The 21,272-nt window shown below is 31.7% G+C and overlaps 1 protein-coding gene across 1 annotated transcript in view; it reads left to right on the forward strand.

The window, feature by feature from the left end:
• Nucleotides 1-8,946: 8,946 nt before the first annotated feature.
• The window catches only part of Smp_181140 (hypothetical protein), a gene marked incomplete at both ends in the record, with an annotated part of 32,031 nt that continues 19,705 nt past the window's right edge, over nucleotides 8,947-21,272 (forward strand). The window contains 3 exons of the mRNA XM_018795800.1: nucleotides 8,947-8,971; nucleotides 10,825-11,906; nucleotides 19,590-19,738. Coding sequence (XP_018650076.1) covers nucleotides 8,947-8,971; nucleotides 10,825-11,906; nucleotides 19,590-19,738 — 1,256 coding nt within the window. The remainder of the gene's footprint in view (nucleotides 8,972-10,824; nucleotides 11,907-19,589; nucleotides 19,739-21,272) is intronic.

Below are 21,272 nucleotides of genomic sequence, written 5' to 3' on the forward strand. Positions count from 1 at the left end.
CTGAGATGCAGGTACATCCAGCTGACGAGTTCCAAATAGGACGAAACGCGCATCTTGGATTTCACTGCTAGCCACTATCCATCTCTGCTTACCATGCTTGTGAATTAAGGCTATATCGAGGCAATACGCACAGTATGCACATATGCCAATTAGAGACTGACCAGTTGCAGTCCTAACACATCGATGGGAAGATTCAAACAAACAACACTAAATGAATTTATGTCTTAAACAGTTTGATAGGCTGTTTATTTAATCTCCAGAATTTGTTTAGCTGCCCATATTAAGTTTGTTTTGTTTTTCCCTTAAGTGTTATCTGCGACTTGCTTGGTTGTGCCAGACTTTTAGAATGCTGAAACAATTAATGACGTTAGAAACCAAAAATTATTTTGTACGCTTAGAGGTTGCTTGAGGTCATGGCAATGAGCTCACTTATATCTATCTTATTCATTTACTGTTATTTAAAAAAAGAAATGACATTGTTTTTGAATAGACAACGCAGCATCTGACACTAGCATGTTCATACTATACATGTGATAGCCTTTTTTATATGAGACCTGAACTTTCCCCATATACGATCAGCTCTTCAAAATCAGTCACGTTCTGATTCAGGTGAAAAGTCAGGTGGATAGATTCTCATACTCTAGGTTCTTAAACTTAGGTACTTTTACAAAGTGTTCCAAAAGGAGATAGGTCTCTATTGTCCTTTTTTATACAAGAGATGGGTGAAAAATTAGTAGCGTTGATACCGATTTATTCAAAATATTTGGGTAGTAAAAGAGATTGTTGGGGCTGGTGCTATGTCAAGCCCATATGGGTAAGCCTAGCCTCTGGACAGATCAGTCTATTCATTCTTCTCAAGCCACACTTTTACCTTGTCACTTACTCGCTCATTAATCCTGACTTTTTACGTGATCGTATGTGTGCTAATTACTTACCTTACTCATTATGTGTCTGTAACTAATTTCTATTTAACTATAAATATTGAGTCACGCTGATAAAAACTCCCCTTCTCCACCACACGTCATTTCGTTTTGATTCGCTTTCCTATCAACGATTGTACGAAATAAATGTATTCGAAAACCCATTCTCGTATTTGAGTTATTTAATTCCGTTATTCACCAACGCGATTTAAGTTGCTGATTATGTACGGGGATTGGTGACATGTATATTTCGATAACAAGCGGCAAACGGTCTACCTGGAGTCAGATCCCATGCCACTAAAAGACAATGATGGACTTTTCGAGCTTTTTTCGTTGTAATTAACGTAATCCATGGTTATTGACCATTAGTTTTGTTCAATACTAGTCTGGACCGTTTCCTTTAAGTAACTCTTCCTACCACTAAATTCCAATATATTCCATTGTCACGTGGTAGATCCTCTACTTAGTCTCTTAATTACAATAAACATAGTACCCGCTACAGATTTGCGTTGACCTAAGTTGCAAGACCACATAAATAAGGTAAGATTAAATGGACGAGAAATCCAGTAAAACAGAGAAATGATGTAGTGGTAATGACACTTGTGAGTGCACGTTAGCAATCTATTTATGTTTGCCATTGTCAAAATTCGTGGTTCACAACTTAAAAGGCAATGAAAAACAAAATGGTGTCTAATTCACTTGTTTGTTGGTGAGCGGACGGACATCTCACCTATCTCACAGGTAGTTTGAGTTGACAACCAACCAGAGTAGATTCTGCATCCATGGGGAGGTTTCGTCAGCCACAGATTCATCAGGGATGATGCGATGGCCCAGATCGATAAAGCAATCAGCATACTCAACAGTTTATCTAATTTGATCACACTAGACTGGATATCATAAAATTGCTTCGGAATATCCAAATGATGAGCTCGAATTAAGATAGCACTAAGTTCTGTCAAACTTTTAGTAACATAAACGATATCATTTATGCACACAAATACGTTTACTGATTCATATTTAAGAAATCCTCAAAATAATCATGAAAAATGCCTATATAATCTATTAAAGCCTTTTATAATATTTTCATATATACTGTAAATATTAGTATGTCAAAGTTGCCAACATACAAGATCATTGAAATTCACATTATGCTAGTATCAGAGCATTCACTTTTTTTTTCAAACTGATCTCGAAGCATAATCATTTGGTTAATTTTTTTTTAATGTTCTACTTTTTCCAAATACAATGATGTATGAATATTGACTAGCATAGTATGATAAGAGGTGTTTTTATACTTTAAAAAAAAGGGATAAATAAAATATTCTGGTTAACTTTAGTGTATACTCTATATATGTGAAATTATAGAAAAAAAATAACATTATGCATATCTAGTTGAACATTTACAGTACATAGAAACCATTGATTAATAGTTTTATAAATTCCTAATGATAGTAAATGACTCATTGACAGTTACTTATTTTAACTTAATTCAATAATTTGGAGTACTTCATAAGTAGAACAAATAGTTATATATATATGTATATATATATATATATCCGTTTAAATCTATGTTGAAATTATACTTAAACATACTTACAAGTATAGCATATACAAAAGAAGATAGTGATTGTAAAATTTGTAGATTGACGTACTTGGTAATAATTGCTATTACCATTATTATTATTATTATTATTATTATTATTATTATTATTATCAGATGATTTTCTTCATGAGGGAGTTGACTTTTTCTCAAACTTTTGATTGTTTTTATAATAATCATAATAATGATAAATTAGTTAGTGACAATATAAAAATAAAAATATCCAAAGTTACTTTGAAAAGAAATATTCTCAGAAAGATCACTTTTTTATTATTTTCTTAAATGACATTTTTATTACTTACATTATTTTTTTGCTTATATTTGTTCTACTGTGTGCTTTTCCTTGTTCTTAAATTTTTTTTTCAGGCATTAGAAAATGTCAATCAACTACAACATAGGTTGAATACAGTAAGCTACGTTACATTTTTCCATTGTATGTTTTGAGTTTTGCTTATATTAATGTAGATAAATTTTTAATCACTAACAAGTATATCAGATGATACTAATATAAATAACAGTAATTTACTTATTATAAAACTGATGGAACTCATTGACCTAGTCAGCTCAATAAAGAATATAATTATACACAAGTAAATGACGTACATTAAGTGTTGAACGTATAGTATTGTCGATAAACAATGTAGTAGATAAATCGGTTTATTCGCATTTGCCGTTAATGGCTTCATAGTGCCAGAAATCATTAGCTCGAATTCCTTTGTGTAGTATATTTCAGGCAAAATGATGTGTTGGAATGCAATTTTCCTTTTCTTTTAACTTTTCAATGTCGTCGTTAATTTATATTTCTATCAATTCATATAACCTGTTTTCCTCCAGTATCTTTCGATTACTATTGATTATTGCTGTTTTGCTATTCTGTAGTAATGTGTGTGTATGTTTGTGACAAACTAGATCATGATAGAATGTCACCTATGGTTCTGTATTATATTTTTATATAATTCTATTAGGTAATACTGAATGTGATTTTATGTACACCAAAAAGAGTCATGAATATAGCTACAACAGTTAATTAGTTGACATATGGTAGTAATAATTAGAATAGATGAGAATATTTCCACGATGTTTAACATAGAAAATCAATATCTACTCTATAGACTTTTGATAAATGAAATTTTCCGCACAAACATATAATGTGATTTTGAAAGAAATGCTCTTCATCATAATTTCAACTTGATTAACTTATTAAATTGTATTGATAAAGTTTCCTCGAGTGCTTAAAAACTGCTGAGTAATATCAAGCCATACATATTCAAGTCTACGGAAGACAAGAAGTGAATTCGTATATCAGTAAGTGTTTACCCTCGTGTAGTTTGTACATGTACTCAGTGGTATGATATTATAGAAATCTTAACAATTGAACTCAGTAAGCTAAGGATAGCGTATTCACAACGAAGCATGAAGGTCAAATGTTCAGTCAAAAATGTAATTGTGACTCACATTACTGAGTAATCCTTTACCAGAAAAAATACCTGCTCAGTGATCCTAGTTTTTATTGGTTGTCCAAGTAAATAAAGACCATTTGTAAAGTAAGTTCACTTCAAACTGAACAATTTTGACTAAACTTTTAGGATAACAATGAGATTTATTTAATTTTCCTACCGTATGAATTTCGACTTAATTATATTAATTATATTATCTTAGGCATAAACGTAAAAAAAAAATAATTTCAGTAGTAACTAGTGGGGTTAAAAAATCTAAGACACGATTGAGAAGAACTTGTTTATTTATTTATTAATTTTTTTTGATTAACGTTCACCCTATAGTTGGTCAGTGCAGTATAAATAAATGATGAAACAATGTAATAGAAAGTACACCTATTGAGTGGATTAGAAAATCGATCACTGTAACACGAAACCAGTTGTATTTCATCTTCATCTAACTGCTCAACTCTTTCTTCTGTTCTAATTTCTGACACCCTGGTTTAGCTTAATATCATTAATACTTTTTATTGAATCTTATTAACTAGAATGTTGTGATCTATACTGATTCAACTCTATGTTCAACTAAATAGGCATATGTCTTGTTATGTATCGTCATATATATATATATATATATATATATATATATATATATTTATGATCATATTGATGTATAGATTTAAAGGATTTTCTTAATTCAACATTCCTTTCAGCTTATAAAATATTAATGGATAGTACTGTCTTCTTTATGCTATACAAGTTATTATTTAAGAAAGCTTACATAGCTGTATATTGAAGTATTGATATACTAGTTAGTTGACTAATTTTCAAATGAAAGGGAATTATTCATAGTACCTCGACATTGTATGCTAATCAGGTAGTGTCAGAGCGGATACATTGAAAGATGTCGTTACATGGTCAAACCACATCTAAATTGAAAGAAAGGAAGAGTAACTGTTCTAGAAAAATAGCAAACATACATTTATTTCACTGATTTTCTTCAACTGTTTGGAGCTGAGAAGTTTAGTATTAGTTTTTTAAGAATAAAACAGTATACATCCGTTTTAGGAGAAAAGTCTTAATTGAATTTGAGTTTGACGTGTTGATGTAGGTTAATAAATAATGAGGAATGATTAAAAATGAGTTTAAACAGTAGTCTATCTATAAATCAAATGTATGAATATTCTAGAAGATAAAACTGATAAATGTAAGGAATCGGGAGTCTTCGAATCAGAAGGTTAATGCCATGGTTTATGTAATGCTTAAAATGAAATTAATTATCTCATTGAAGTTCGGATAAGAATCAAGATATCAGATGTTATAACTAAGGTAGTGGAAAAATTGTGATTCTACGTTTAGGTAATGTTCACTGCTTTTGTAATATACAGAATCTATATATTCTGCAGTCTAACGCTACGTATTTGTCTAAAATTTATTTAAGTCCCATAAACGGATTTGGCCTTCTTTTGCCATTTTCATCTAACTTGTACATGCAATGATATAGATCATTAACTATAGTGGATAGTGGTCATATTGCGAATTGATTCAAACACATTTGTCAATAGTAAAGACCAAATAAGCAAAGTTAGTTATTACTCATAGATTAATCATTGGACAGCTTCTTAATACTTAATACACACACTCAACTGACTACAAAGGAATAAATAACTTCTTGATCAAAGAATAGTAAACATGGGGTAGTTTGATGTAGTGTTAACTGTGACAACCAACATATTATATTTCATTGTTTAGTAGTAATTAAAAAAAGACTATACATAGATTCAAGAAAAAAAATTGAGCTATTTATGATGCTTTATTTATTTATAGTATTTTCCATCAGTCAGTGATTAAATGATAATTGGTATATATTCATATAAACCATGTGGTAAAATGGGTGACCCTTATCACTCACTGACAGAATGATGGATTGTAATGTTAGGATGTCAATTTTAAAATGGATTTCTATTCTTAACTCTTTCCTTTGGATATTTTTTTCTCGCATTTCACTTTTTTGAAGACAACTTTCTTCAAATATATATATATATATGTTGATATAAATACCATATCCGTTAAACAATGGTAAATCATACATGTTTGTTTTACGAAATGTATAGGACATGTATAACAATGAAAAAAGATCATTTCATCATAGAACTGATATAATTCGTTATTAGAAGAAGTTCTTGAGTTCTTGATAAAACTATTTATGATAAACATATAAAGTGTTTATTATACATTTAATAAGAATTATATATTTATTTATACCTATTCGGAAATTATTGATGTTTTTTGATGATTACCTGCATGATGCTCTGTAACGAAATAAACTTCAATTTTCTAATTTCATTAATTTGCTTTAGTTTAAAAACGGTAATATTTTAAGATGATTTCATCAAAAGTACAGCATTAAATATTGACTATAATATTAATGAAGCTACATTTAATATTTACACATACTTGAGTACTTTTACAAGGAAATAATTAAAACACCAAACTATACACATATGTACATATATTTATTGATTTTTAGTTGCGAATCGAATTGTATAAATAATAGACTAAAGACTGTTGTGAATTAGTTAATTTTATTCACTTTTTCATTTAGGTCAAGTTGTAATTAAGTAGAACAAGAGAAAGTATTGATCATTAGAATTTGATTTCTTTTTTACTTACTGATGTCGAATTCATATGTGTTTGTACTTGCGATGACCTTGAATATCACCTTGGTTACAGTCTTGTGACTGATCACTGTATTTAATACAGTTAGTTATAGAAAAGGCTAGTGAAAGTCTCAGTAGTTTAAAGGTTTTTTTTATGATACAACACATAGTGATATCAGTTTAAATTGACGAACAGGTGTTAGTTTCCGTGATAAGGTGCGTATGCTTTTAGACCTGCGTCATACAACGTATTTTATCGATTATTTTAAGTACATAATACTAAACTTAAATTAGTAATATGAATACATATTCAGTTTCATATAACATATCTTCCAACTAGTTGAATGTTCACGTATCGAGAATAGTCCGAGTTAAGTGAACTATTTTAACTTTGCTTCGAGCATCATGTAGCTTGTTTATTAACAAAAAAGCTCCTGTGCATAGCTTAAAATAATCTTCAAAATAAACTTAATTCAGATAAAAGTAATAATTCAGCAGGTGATTTAGAAAATCAAGAAAACATATGACTGAAGTATCTGAAGTTTCTTTTGTCATATAGTTTCACATAATAATTTTTAAATAAAACGTGGTTTCCATTTATATCAATACCACGTTTTCATAAGTCTGACTAAGATCTGATGACAATATATTTTAATATACTCATTTTTAGTTATATCTTCAACCTAGCGAGCCTAAATCATGTTTCAATCACAGAGTTGTTAATTGGCATATCGTTTGATCCCAGAGAATAAACGTATAATCAATTTATAGTAGATTTCAGCAAATTTATATGTTTCTTGAAAGGTGAATACTAAGTTTGTCATTCCGACAGATATTTGATGGCTTACTAATGGCCTTGTTAAATAACTGACAGTCGTTTTTTAAGCTATCAGTTACATCTCCTTTTCCAAGGGTATTATTTTCTGTGACATCCTCTTTATTGTTGCTCTGAAGACTCAGCAAATCTCTAATTTATCGAAGTGTATATATATATATATATATATATATATATATATATATGTATATATATATAACTATTAATAACCCTGAGTTCTAAAATTAATTAATAAATAAAGTAATAATCTAACCAAATGCAAGTTTGTATACTCAACTTTGAGTCATACTTACAGTTGTGGGACCAATGATAATATCTAAGGCCCTAAATCTAAAAGAAAATAGATGAAGTTCGATTTAACGATTTATTTGTTATCAGAAGGAGTTTTTGTGGAGATTTAGTATTTTTCATAGTAGAAAGCATGAGTCAATTGAAGCTAGACCACCATGGAAAACCTGAAAACACTGGACGGCCGTTTCGTCCTATTATGGGACTCCTCAGCAGTGCGCATCCACGAACCCGCTCTTGCGAGATTCGAACCCAGGACCCAGGATTTATTTGTTGTAAGTCAAATACTGTAATCAATAAGTCATTGTAACGAGTAACACTTCTATCTTATATAGTGCTAGAAACATATGACAGAAAGGATTAGAATTTGGATAAAAGTTGGTCATTTTTACCATTTATTATGAAATTTAAAACATGTAAGTTAAAAATCGGCGATTTTAAAGTTCACGATCAATCACTAAAAATATTAAAAAAAAACATCTCTGGCCCCTATTTGTCTATTTTTGCCCGTTGACTTTGAAACCTCATGAGTAGAAATATAAGGCTTTGTACGTCTGAACAAAAACTTGTTGATTTTGCCACTATTATCTCATTGACTGTCTCATATAACTTAATAGAATGTTTTACCTTATTTTCTAATAAATTATTTTAAATTAAACTTACTAAAATGATATTCCTACATTTCAATATTAACATACTCTCATAAAAACATAGTGTAAATAAAAACAGTTATTCTCAGAACAGACTTTTTAATAGGCTGATACGTCATAATGAAAGGTGTTTACATGGTTATTAAGAAATTTAGATCTCTAGCTGTTTGCGGTTTAGCTCGTGCATACTTCGATTAATAAAACAGAAAACTTGAACAAATAAATATTCGATGCCTGGCGAAAAATGTAAAACGAAAACGAGAATCAGCCAATCCCATTACTCTGGGTGTTTCACAATTCATAAAATGTTAGTTACTTAAAGTAATGTAAGCTTAATGAGATGTAGACAAACAAAGTATTATGCAAAACTATGACTGTAAGTAAAGCTTCAACCAATTCATTAATGCTGTTCTTAATATCGTCTGTGTGTTCCAAACATAACACTGTTATCAACTGAAATGTATTTTCTTTTCCCAAAGTAATAGAAGCTTATACTTTGTTAATCCATATCATAGTTTTATGCTTGCTTTTAGATTCGTTGTCTTGAACACGAGTATATGAAACACTGGAAGTTATATAGAGGTAAGCGGATCGAAAACGTTCCCATTTAACTAGTTTATGAATATTTTCGACAAAAATTTCTGGGTTTTATTCCAAATTTTTATTCTATACAAATCTGTAAAGAAATATGTCTTATACAATTCCAGCGTCTTTTCTTAACTTCCTTTTAATATGGAAGCTGGTTTGTTCTCTGCCGCAGTAGGCTATTGCTGATGGTATCCGGCCGAAAGACATTGAGTATCTTGCGTAAAAAATTGTTCATAAATACTTGTATATTTTTGATGATGGTTGTGGTGGATGTCCGCGTTTCAGCTCCATACAGTAGAACTATCTTGACGTTCGTATTGGGGATTCTGACTTTGATATTGATTGACAGCTTTTTTGAGTTCCACACGTTCTTCAACTGTAGGAATGCTGTCCTTGCTTTGCCGATCTTTGACTTTACATCTGCATCGGACCATCCTTGTTCATCGATGACGCTGTCCAGGTACGTCAAATTTTCCGTATCTTCCAGAGTTTTTTCATCAAGTGTGATTGGATTAGTGTTCGTTCCCCCTGTTGTATTTGAGGATCTTGGTTTTTCCCTTGTGTATTCTGAGGCCTACTGATGCGGAGACTGCTGTTAAATTAGTAACCTTGAAGAGCTACAGATGAATTTATTCAAGTCATGTTTGCCAGGAAATACACGTTTTTCCATCTTTTAAATTTTTTGAATATCTTTTATTTGTACGATATATAGCTACAGGTTATTCGATTCTAATTACATACAGATCCACAATCAACAGCAGCCAATGCTATGTTTGTTCAGTACTTCGTGTCGATAGAATTCTGTCGACTAAGTTGAAATATCCCCCAGTAGTCTGAATGACTCCACATTACATAGACTATGATTTATTAATTTACGGCATAATACAGTCTTTAGGAAGTCTTGCACCCAGGTTTCTCTCTAGTCGTTACTTGTCAGCAAGAGATTTCTTCAATCCTGTAACATTTGAACCCACTTTGCCCAATAAAAAGTTACCAAATCATCTAAAAACAGTCTAACTTTTCATTGTTACTATGAATCATTTGTGAAGATTAGTTCATTTTGAGAATAGTTTTCGTCAAAGACTAGCATCAGATTAAGAACCACGTGAAATGGGTATGCTTTAAACAGTTATTTCATACTGGCTTAAAACTGCCCAACGGTGTTCATTTGTGGCAACACACGACATCAATCTTAATGCACAATATTGGTAATCCAGTTAATTGTAATTTATTGACATCGATTTATAAATCAAACCACTTGGGTTTGATGTCATGTAGGTTATGTATACGCGATATTAAGAAGTCTCAAATTAAGATGATTCATTGTCCAGAACTACTTACGTTTTTCAATGATTCTTCACATTATATCCGTTTGTGGTGAAAACTATCCTTAACTACAAACAGAGATGGATGATGGCTAGCAGTGCAATCCAGAATACGCTTTCTGTCCTATTTGGGGCTCGTCGGACAGCTTTACCTGCATCTCAGAGCTGGTGATTACTCCACAACTCGAACCCGGTACCGTCCACTTCAAAAGCCATCGCGTTATCTACTAGTGGTTCTGCTTACGATGCTTATGACTTGAGGTAATATCGAGACAATCAGCACAGGATGAACATTTGTCGACGAGAGTCTGACCAATCTCTATCCCAAACATCAATGTGAAGATTCAAACAGCCAATAAAAGAAATGTAATATCTTCAACTATCTTATCTAATTGGATTTACACTGAGTAAAGTTATAAGGCAAATATATATCTATAACTTTAATGCTTGATAAAGTGATTTTCTTTGTTTGTTACAAATTAAAACACTTAAATTTTCTTTTTTGGTATTTATGTCTCGTAGAAATCCGAGCACGTTCTCAAGGTGAACTGTATTGTGATCACGTTAACAGTGGTAGTAGTGGAAGTGGCAAAAGTGGTGAAGAAATTATTCAGTTAAGTCAGTGTTCAACAAATATGAACAATTCATCACTTTTATCTAAAAATAAACTAAGCAAATCAACATTAGCTTTAACTGGATTTAATGGATCAGATCATATTCAACCATCAACTACCATTGTCAATGCAACTAATCCCTATCAAAATCATTCTCACAATAATAATAATAGCATTTATGATACAACAAATTATTTACCAACCATAATAGAAAAACGTCCAAAATATTCCTCCTTGTTGAATTTAATACGACATAAATCGAAGAAAACAACAAATAATTATTTATTACAAAATGAAAATCGTCCACGTGCTGCTACAACAGCATCACCGGTAACAACAACTGCGGTAGATCAGAAACATTCATTCTTACACTTGAATAGACAAAGTAATTTAGATCTAACAGCAACTCATATACCCTTGAAAAAATCTGCCACCCTTTTAGTTCATAACAATAATAGCCATTACAATAAGGGATTGAGTAAATCCAGGAGTAGTGCACGTGATTTAATAACTAATGATGCTAGTTTAAAACAGCAACAGGAAGTTTTATTGAAACGTTTATGTCAAATAGAAGCTCAAACAGAATATTTATCTGGTACACTGATATGTGAAGTGATTGGAGTCAGTGGCTCAGTCTCCTCGTTATCAAAAGATGTTTTCCGGATATCACTTAAATATAATACACCGGCATTGTCTTCAATATATGAATTACAAAGTGATAAGGAATTACCAGATGTTAAACCCCTGTATACATCAACTGTTCCTTTAAACCAGAAAGGTGGTTCAAATGATAAATGGACAATTACTGGTCGTCTATTTTCTTCATCATTTTCTGCCTCCTCTTCTGCACCGATTTCTAATTCATCGAAATCATTAGCTCACTTACAAGCAACTTACTTAAATGATGTAAATTTAAAACTTCCTGAACAAAGATGGGATCAAACTAAGCATATCTTTAGTCCAACAATTGGTGATGTATTAACAATAAAAGTGAGATATCAGCATTTATGACCTTTCATTGTATATCTATTCAGTTTCATAAGTTTTTAGTGAGTCACAAGTAAACGAGAACTTTTGGAGTTATATGTATTAGCATCTAATTATATACCAGTCTAAATTGTTCACACTCAGTTATATAAGAATAGCTTCAAAGTACTTGAATACCTCTCGAAAATTAAGTCGAAATATTAGTTGTTTAGCTATTTGATATGTATGTATAAGCAAGTAAAATCTGTCGATTAAGCACTTATTTCTCAAATATATCAGTATTATGCAAATACCATATTGACTTTGTAACAAAAGTCAATTCATAAAATCACCTTGTCTGTAATAAATTTTAACTTACTATTCATAAAGTGACAAGCGTTACGTAGAATGAAATATAGTTTTTCACAATTAAAATGAATAAACAATGTTAAATATCGTAGTTGAATAGTAATAGTTCTAAAGAACGTTTTTTTTAAGAGATATGACAGTAAATTCTTTATTATTTTTGTTAGTCTATTTTAAACCATAAGTTTGTAAAGAACAATTTCATACTTACGAGTGTTGATTTTAGTCATCAATTTCAAAGTGAACCTTTCTGGATACCAGTTTTTAACAAAAATTGACTAGAAAACTGAACTTTGTCTTCTAAGTTGTAAAGTAATCAGAGAAACTAAGTGTCTTCATAATAGAAATGACTAAATTTCTTTTGGTCTGCAAAGGGGTCTAACTGTGACCACCCATAAGTTGAGTTTTCTGTGCAGAATTTCTACAAATAGATTCATTTATTCATTCATAATTACATCTCTTCAACATTGTACGCGATAAAAGAACAAATGTAGTCAATGATGTGTCGCAAATTAATCAGTATGGACTTAGAGATGTCAATAGGTTATTTATTTTGAAAATCTGTGGATACTTTGGCTAGTTTTTTTTCATTTCTTTTTATGAATTCTTTTTAAGAGGACAGTTTCCTTTAGGTTTTGAAGCGAGTATGTCGACTAGTCTAGCCCCAATCGTACATATAAACTGTAGTTGATAATTCACTTAGTATTGTTTGTTTGAATCTTCCCATTGATGTTTAGGACTGCAACTGGTCAGTCTCTTATTGGCCATATGTGCATACGGCGGCCTGCTTGAATACCTGGGCTACCTGTTACTGCCATCTGAATATTTCAACAAGTTATCTGGGTTTTTTTTAATTTGTTTTAACCTATCATTATGTCTATTAATCGCATAACCTATACAGGCGCGTTTATGAAAAGCTTACGTCCTTTCGCTGCAAAAATCACAAACAAGTACAATAAGAGACATCGTGGTGGTTGGCAATATGCATTAAAGAGAATGAACATTAATCAAATGTCGATTCCAGAGCTGCTTAATTCTAACTGTCGATCTCTAATTAACAAGGTGGACTATCTCCAATTTCTGCTAAGTCAAAACATGTATCGTAATTGTGGTGTCATCACAATTCAAGAATCTTGGTTAACTGACTTACAGGATGATTGCTTAGTATCATTACGTGATTTTAATATCTATCGTCAGGATCGATCAAACAACAAAAAGACCTGTGGCGGCGGAGTAGCTACGTTTGTAAACGTTAACTGGTGTCGATCTACTTTTGCCTGTTTCAAGTTTTCAAATGACTTTATTGACTGTCTAACTTTAAGGTGCCGTCCAAAACACCTGAATAAATACAAATATATTTATGTTACCAATATCTACATGACTCCATACTGCACATCATCTGCGCTATCTGTCTTCGCTGATAAATTTACTGAATTCGCCGTTACTGCCTTCAGTGATTCACTTTCAATTGTATGTGGTGATTTCAATTCATGTGACTGTAGCTTCCTTACATCACTAGGTCACCTAAATGTAGTAGATTTTCCTACTCGTTTGAATGCTCATCTAGACTTGGTTTCCATTAATGATGTGAGTACCTATGTGACTCGCAAACGTGCTCCATTGTCTAGCTCGGATCACTGTATAATTCGTGTTCTACCTAAAGTATATGGTAAACATGGAAAGAGTACACACATACATCATACCAAACAAGTAATATACAGGAATTACTCAGAAGAAAATCTACAAAATCTAAAAAACATGTTTCGTACGACCAACTGGGAATTATTTACAGATGACTCAATAGAAAACACAACTGATGTTATCACCTGTTATCTTAAATTCTGTTTTGATATTTGCTGTCCTGCCGAAACCTTTTTAAGTTTTGATCGACTTGCATCTCCACAACTAAAACGACTACGGAGGGTAAAAGAAAGGATGTACAAGGAGAAAAATACTATTGAAGTTCGTAAGTTAAATGGTCAAATAAACCAAGAGATTAGACGTCTCAACTCTGTGTTTACTCAAAAACTCCTATCTTGTAAAAGCTCTCCAAGTATGTGGAAACTCTTTAAAGAAATTACAGGGGACAGGTAGACTAGAAGCGATAACCAGCTGAATGTTTGTGACTTAAATAAGTCCTTTATACGTCAGTCATCTGACATCATGCTCCCTATATCCAAGGGTCTGAAGAATAATTGTGTTCCTAGTTTCACTGAAAATGATGTCCGAAAATATCTCCAGTCACTTAATTCATCCCCATGTTTAGGACCTCATGGTATCCCAAACCTCCTTTTTAAAAAATGTGCTGATGTTTTATTTTATCCATTAACGAATATCTTTAACAGATCCTTCTCAACTAATGTCTTACCGAAAATGCGGAGAAAGATAAAGATAATCCCTATACCAAAGAAAGCTTCTGGTGATAAAAATGTGAAACTTAGACCCATTACAATAACTTCACCTTTCCTCAAAATAATGGAAAAATTACTGATACAACCACTTCAACCTGCAATAAAAGAGCACTGTGATCCATATCAGTTTGCTTACAAATGCAAATGAAGCACTTTAGATGCCGTTGCTGTTCTGCATCACACTATAGTGTTCGGGTTGGAAAAGGGTAAGAAGTATGTTAGATGTGCTTTCCTGGACTTTACTTCTGCTTTTGATTCTATTCCAAGACACCTCTTACTTAACAAGCTGATCAGCGTCGACATTGACAGCTGGATAAACAATTGGCTATGTTCCTACCTTTCTGGAAGTGAACAGTACACTGTATTTGAAGGAAAGTGTTCAACATCTCTACTGTCTACTGTAGGTGTGCCACAAGGAGCTGTTCTTTCATCTCTACTCTTCTCTTTTTTTCTGCATGATCTGCCATCTTCCACAGAAAACACTTTTGTAAAATAATCGGAAGACCTCACTGTATGTATGCCGATTTCTACCTCCTTACATCCTATAGAAATGAATGAGTTTTTGTCTCGTATTGAAAGGTGGTCTGTTGGTAATGGTCTCTTACTCAATCCATCTAAATGTCAAGCTGTTAACTTTAGCTTGAGACATGGACAGAACCTATACTCTATTTTGGGATCCCATAATGCTTGTGCCATTGGAGACTCCTTAATAAACACAGTGTCGAAGGTCAAATATCTTGGTGTCATTTTTTCCTCTGGTCTTTCTTGGTCTTTTCATGTTTTACTGTTATCGAAAAAAGTTTACCGTTTGACATACTACATAAAGAGGCTGCATGCTTTTGGGATTACTCACCATTTACTCTTACAATTTGTAAATTCCTGCATATTACCTATTATTCTATATTGTTCTCCATTATTCTTTCCCGGGCTTTTGAGAAAAGACTTTGCTGTTTTGCGTAGAGTGCTGAAGGAGGTTTGCAAGGTATGTGGTGAATCTTTTGAAGTCATTATTAATATGCTTGTGGACAGACACCTTAAGTCTTGCAAACTCTTAGCAGGTGTTATCTTATCAGATACTAACCATCCGCTTCATTCATATCTTTCTCCTTGTATATCTTCTGGTAGAACGAGACATAAATACATTAAAATCCATACACGCAAACAAGTCTATAAAAGTTCTGTAATACCTTACCTAGCAAATTTACTTTGTGACGAACAGGCTGTTAGAGTCGACCTAGTAAATAACCTGTACTCTTAAGCATGTCTCAAATTCGATAATTTGTATAAACTCAGTTTTTTTTTCTTAAAACGTTTTTTTAGTTCGTTTTCTGTTTTTTTTGTTTTTTTTTTGGTAAAAAACTTGTTGAAATAACTCGTGCTGAGAATTCTATATTGTACCAGATTATAATATTGAATAAAGCCATTAATAATAATAATAATACTGTGCCTATTGCCCTAATTCACAAGTATTATAAGCAAAGATGGATAGTGGCTAGCAGTGGAATCCAGGACGCGCGTTTCGTCCTATTCGGGACTCGTCAGCTGGATGTACCTGCATCTCAGAGTTGATGTTCACTCTGGGACTCGAACCCAGTACCTTTCGCTTCGAGCGCCATCGCGTTATCCACTCAGCTACTGAGTGGATAATGGAACTAGATAACTTAGCCAGAAGTTCAAAATCTGAGATGTCCAAGATTTTCTATCGTAAAAAGACATGGAATCATAGGAATTTTCCTGCTTTTCCGATTTTTTAATGTTTTTTATCTAAATGTAACTTGCTTCAAACAAAGTCATAAAAAGATCTGCACCGTTACTAACATTTTCAAAACTAAATGACAAAGTGATGGCTTGGTGTCATTATGGAGAAATGCTTGAAATCAACGTGAATGACATTTATTCATGTTTTTGATGAGTGAACTACTAAGAACTGTTTTAAAAAACTAATCACTCTCTGCCTATCTTCTAGAGTCCCAGTAGCTTATAAAATTAAACATAAAAATTGGACTGAAACATTAAATCTATAAGTGTGTCAATAATCAATTATGCTGATTATGTCAATAAAGAAAAACAGAGCCCTTGTAAAAATGTTAATATATCTTGAATATGATGACTTTTTAAAGATAAGTGTTGTCAAGAAATAGTTACACATGAGGTTCTTTTATCTGGAAAGTTTAAAGGTATTGTCTTTGTTTTTATCTTTTTCTATTCACTGCTATAGCACTTAAATTTTATAATCATGTAAACTAGTGAAAATTAAAGTGAAACCTTATAGAGAAAAATAACGGCATGCTAGAAACTAAAACTGCACGCTTTCACAAGATGAGTTAGGAATGGAAATAAATAGTTTTCGTTATCTATTTAATAAATGTTGACAACTAGAAAATATACTGGGTACTTCCATGTCACAACCAATCTCAGTCGTTTTTATTACTTATTACATAATGCATTTTTACGATAGCTAGAGTAAGAAAGTACAAATAAGCAAACATTCAGTATGTAAAGTAAAATTTAGGTGTTAAATGTTAAAAGATTATTTTCAACACAAACTGCTATCTTTTAGATTACTTTTGAAAGTTGAAAAGAACTGGGCAGTTGTTCTACAGAAATTTGGGAATAGTAGGCGATGTAGATAGACTACTTGCAGAATCGTTGGTTCTCTCGAAGACCATAGTATTAACTAACTATTTGCTAGTAATTCGATATTCTTCATGTTCCACTTTACTCCTCGCGATACACCTTAACCCTCATTTATGTTGTTTGCAATTTACGCTCTTGCTTTTTATATGTTGCCCTACAAGTCATCATTTGTCAATTAATACTTAGCTAGACTCGAATGGTTATTTTTCAGTTTTCATCACGGAGTGTTATCAGTTTAAGAAACTTGGAAAACGAATCAGCAGTGAAGCGATTTCAAAATCGTTGTGAAAACTTTTTTCGATTTGTTTTAGGAATTCTCACAAATCACTGACGTGATGTAGTCACCATCATTTTGAGCAAAGGTAATTTACTGAAGATATGACAATGTGACTAAAACATAGTGAATAATGGAAACAAATCATTATAGTACAGTCACATTTAGTGATTTTCAGTCTATTTTAAATGTCATAATAAATGTGTTAACTGTGAATTCTAATAGTTTCAAGCACAAATTTTGGTTAAAAATAAATCATTTGTACCTTTTAAGACCATTTTTAAAAGTTCGAAAGACTATAATATAAATGATTTAATAATTTTTTATGATCTCCAACCATGATATTTATAATTTCTTCTATTTCCTCAGAAATAAACTGAATAATAAAAATACAGACTGAACTTTTATCTGCATGTATAAACGACAGACCATGTAATAAAGCGTTTTCAATCTGTTTACTCATTTAGGTTACCTAATCAAATAAAAAAAATATAAGCATCAAACTAATGAATTTGGCTCTTGTAACCAAAATATCACTAAACTATTAATATCTATTTCGATTGTTGATTAAGTTACCAATTCATTCATGTACTTTGAATATGTAGTCTAAACGTATAATAATGATAGTTGCATGATTCTTTTTTTACAAAAGAATTTAATTAAAATCATATGTCAAAATTAATGAATATATTACCATAGGGATGTGCAGACTTCACATTAAGTATTAGTGAATACTTCATAAATCTTGTTTTTTTTGTTTAGTTAATGGAATACTTAGAGTCCTCTCAGCTATTTAAAAAATTTATTTTCTAAGCCATATTTTTAATTACTTGAAATTTTTTCATTTCATAAATTAACATTTAGATATGAATCAGTTGATAGGCATGATAATGATACTTTTATTGCTAAAAATGTAATAGTCAAGTGATACAAAAACGCTTTATGTAGATTATTTTGGACCCCCAGGTAACTACTTTATAATTAATGTAAAATGAGAAAAAGCACTTTGAATGAGGTGTTTACCTTAAATACGTAAAACACGAAAACGTATGGCTCAAAGTCCAGTAGATTAACATATGCTTGATAAATTTCGTTGGGATATTATTGCATAATCACGTTGAAGGGGATTTACAATGACAGTATAAAATACCATGAAATGCTGTTTAACAAGATTTGACATAAATAAATGTTTGGTAGTATTAGACTATTGTAAAGCCACATCATCGCTACACGAGTAATCATTACAACTGTGAAGTTTAAAACAATTAGTCCCTTTGATTAATTTCGATGGTGCAATGAGAAGACGAAGTTTATCAGAATTATATGATATATTTGCGCAAAACATTTCGAACAATCTGATCACACATATACTTGTTAGAACATTTATATATGAAAATTAAAAGGTCAACTAGACAGGTTAAGGTAAGCCGTAACAAAGAAAGAAAAATAAATAAAGTACACAAAAACAATGTGATGACTACTCTGGATAATAAATCAGCATTACCAGGGTAGGTTAAGGGTAAACTTAGTCTTCTCATTGCATTATCGAAATTGTGAAGTTATTTGATAAATGTATGTAACAGCTTTCATAAGTCACCCAGTATAAACTCGTTGATGGTTTTCTGTTGTAACTAATCACTGGATTTAATAAAATACTAATACTACTGAGTTGTCTGTGAAACGATGAATTACGTTAATATATATTAGAAAATTGATTTAGCTAAAAACAATCTGACTACGAGTTACCTGTCAGAGTGAAAATACAGGTTACAAAATAACCAACGATAAGCCGTTTGTTCATTGTAGCAGTTCAAAATAGACTGTTTTAGTGAAAAGTCATAAATTATATTACTCCAGCAGTTCCAAAAAAAGTTAATGATAGTGTAAATACTATATAACTTTGTAAATTGGGCTAGGAGAATCATTCTATGTACTTAAGTCTAAAAGACCTTATATTTTCTAGCTTTTCTTAGTATAACACTATTATCATTATTTTCTTTCTTATGATATTACATACAGGTAGTTGTCATGAGACGGTTCGGAAAACCAGAAACTCTTATACAACAGGCATGTGATATTTTAAAACTAATCACTTTTAAAGGTCATCATATATCAGTCGGACTAAAAAATTTCACTGATCTCCAATTTCATTTTATTCTCAAATGGTGGTGAGTTCATAAAACACTTGTTGATTATGGTACATTCCCGTTTTATAACTTGTAGGTTACGATTTTCAATATTCGGATATAGCATTCTTGAAAGACTGACATTAAAGGGGAGGCTACCGATTATCATGAAGCAATAGATATTTGTTAAGTCCTATTTTAGGTCTCTTCAACGGCTCTAAAACACAATCTCGCCAAGGACAGAGTCCAGTATTTTTGAGCCTCATCATGTGCGTCTTATCTTCGTAACTCAACGAGAATTGAATTGTCAAATCTACTAGCGAATCTACTTAATAAACGACTTAGAAAAATATCATCCGATGTTACCGTTAGCTAACATGATTGAAATCCACCAGTTAAACATTTTACCAGATAAGCCAAAAAATAAAGTATCGTTAATGTAATTCCGACAGACGGGAACCTAAAGTTACTTAATGAAAGATTTAATTTAATATTAAGCGATGGTCACTACTTGGAATGAGTAACTAATTAAAATAATACATAAGTTTATTCAAAGTGTATAAATATTGTAATAAAAAAATGAATTGTAAAACATCTCAAGTAAGCACATGAATAGTATTTTTAGTGGTTTTTGTCTTCTGTAGTTTAAATCTAAAGTTTTTATTGCTGCTCTGTATGAACCAAACATAACTAAACATTTCAACTCTGAGAACATAACAGCAAAATAAGAATCTATCTGAACGGTAAATCTTCAATTTCAGAAAATTGTAAATTGTGTGGGGTATTTAAATAAATATTAAAACAGGATGTTTAGAGTACAGTATCATCTGAATCCTACTTTCTAACACTTTACATCAATCCAATCCCTTTATGTTTAGGGCATAAAATAAATTATTTGCATAACTTCATCCTTTCTACATAGTAGTTCGACTTAAACTTTAGTTTGATCGGATATTAGAAAAACGATTTTGGTTTCTATTCCCTTATTTATTTCCTGTTTCATCTCACTAATATCCATTTACGAGCAAGCGATTTAAACGTGGCTTTTAAAATAACACTAGTTGATATGATAAATCAATTTTGTCAGGCTGGCAAATAGGCCCTGGTGACAAGTTAAAAGTAGCATCAAATCTATGCTTATGTTTTCCTACCGATTAACTCAAGACACCTGACATCAAAACATAGTACACACGATGTTGAGTACCTTAATCCAATGGCCACATTTCCGCGTTGATTGTTAAAATTTTCTTAAGACTAAACATTAGTTAATCATAAAATTAGTTACCACGCAAGAGTCTGTATGAGTAAATGTAGAATTGGAATTTGATGTGTGGGCGAGAATGACAATGATTGGTTGTCTCGATGAGTCAGACATTAGACAGGATGACAGGTGTTATGTGTTATATATATATTCCCCTGTCCTTATTATGTATTGACTGTTCCTTGTTGATGGACTGTTCCTCGTTGTTGGATACTTATTGATTGACTGTTCTTTGTGTCGGATTTTGGTGTGAAATATATTGACATTATAGTCAGGCTATCTCGTGTTCTTGATCTGAGTTCTGTTGAAGTCCTG

Source organism: Schistosoma mansoni, chromosome 2, assembly GCF_000237925.1.
Source record: "Schistosoma mansoni strain Puerto Rico chromosome 2, complete genome".
Lineage (NCBI taxonomy): Eukaryota > Metazoa > Platyhelminthes > Trematoda > Strigeidida > Schistosomatidae > Schistosoma > Schistosoma mansoni.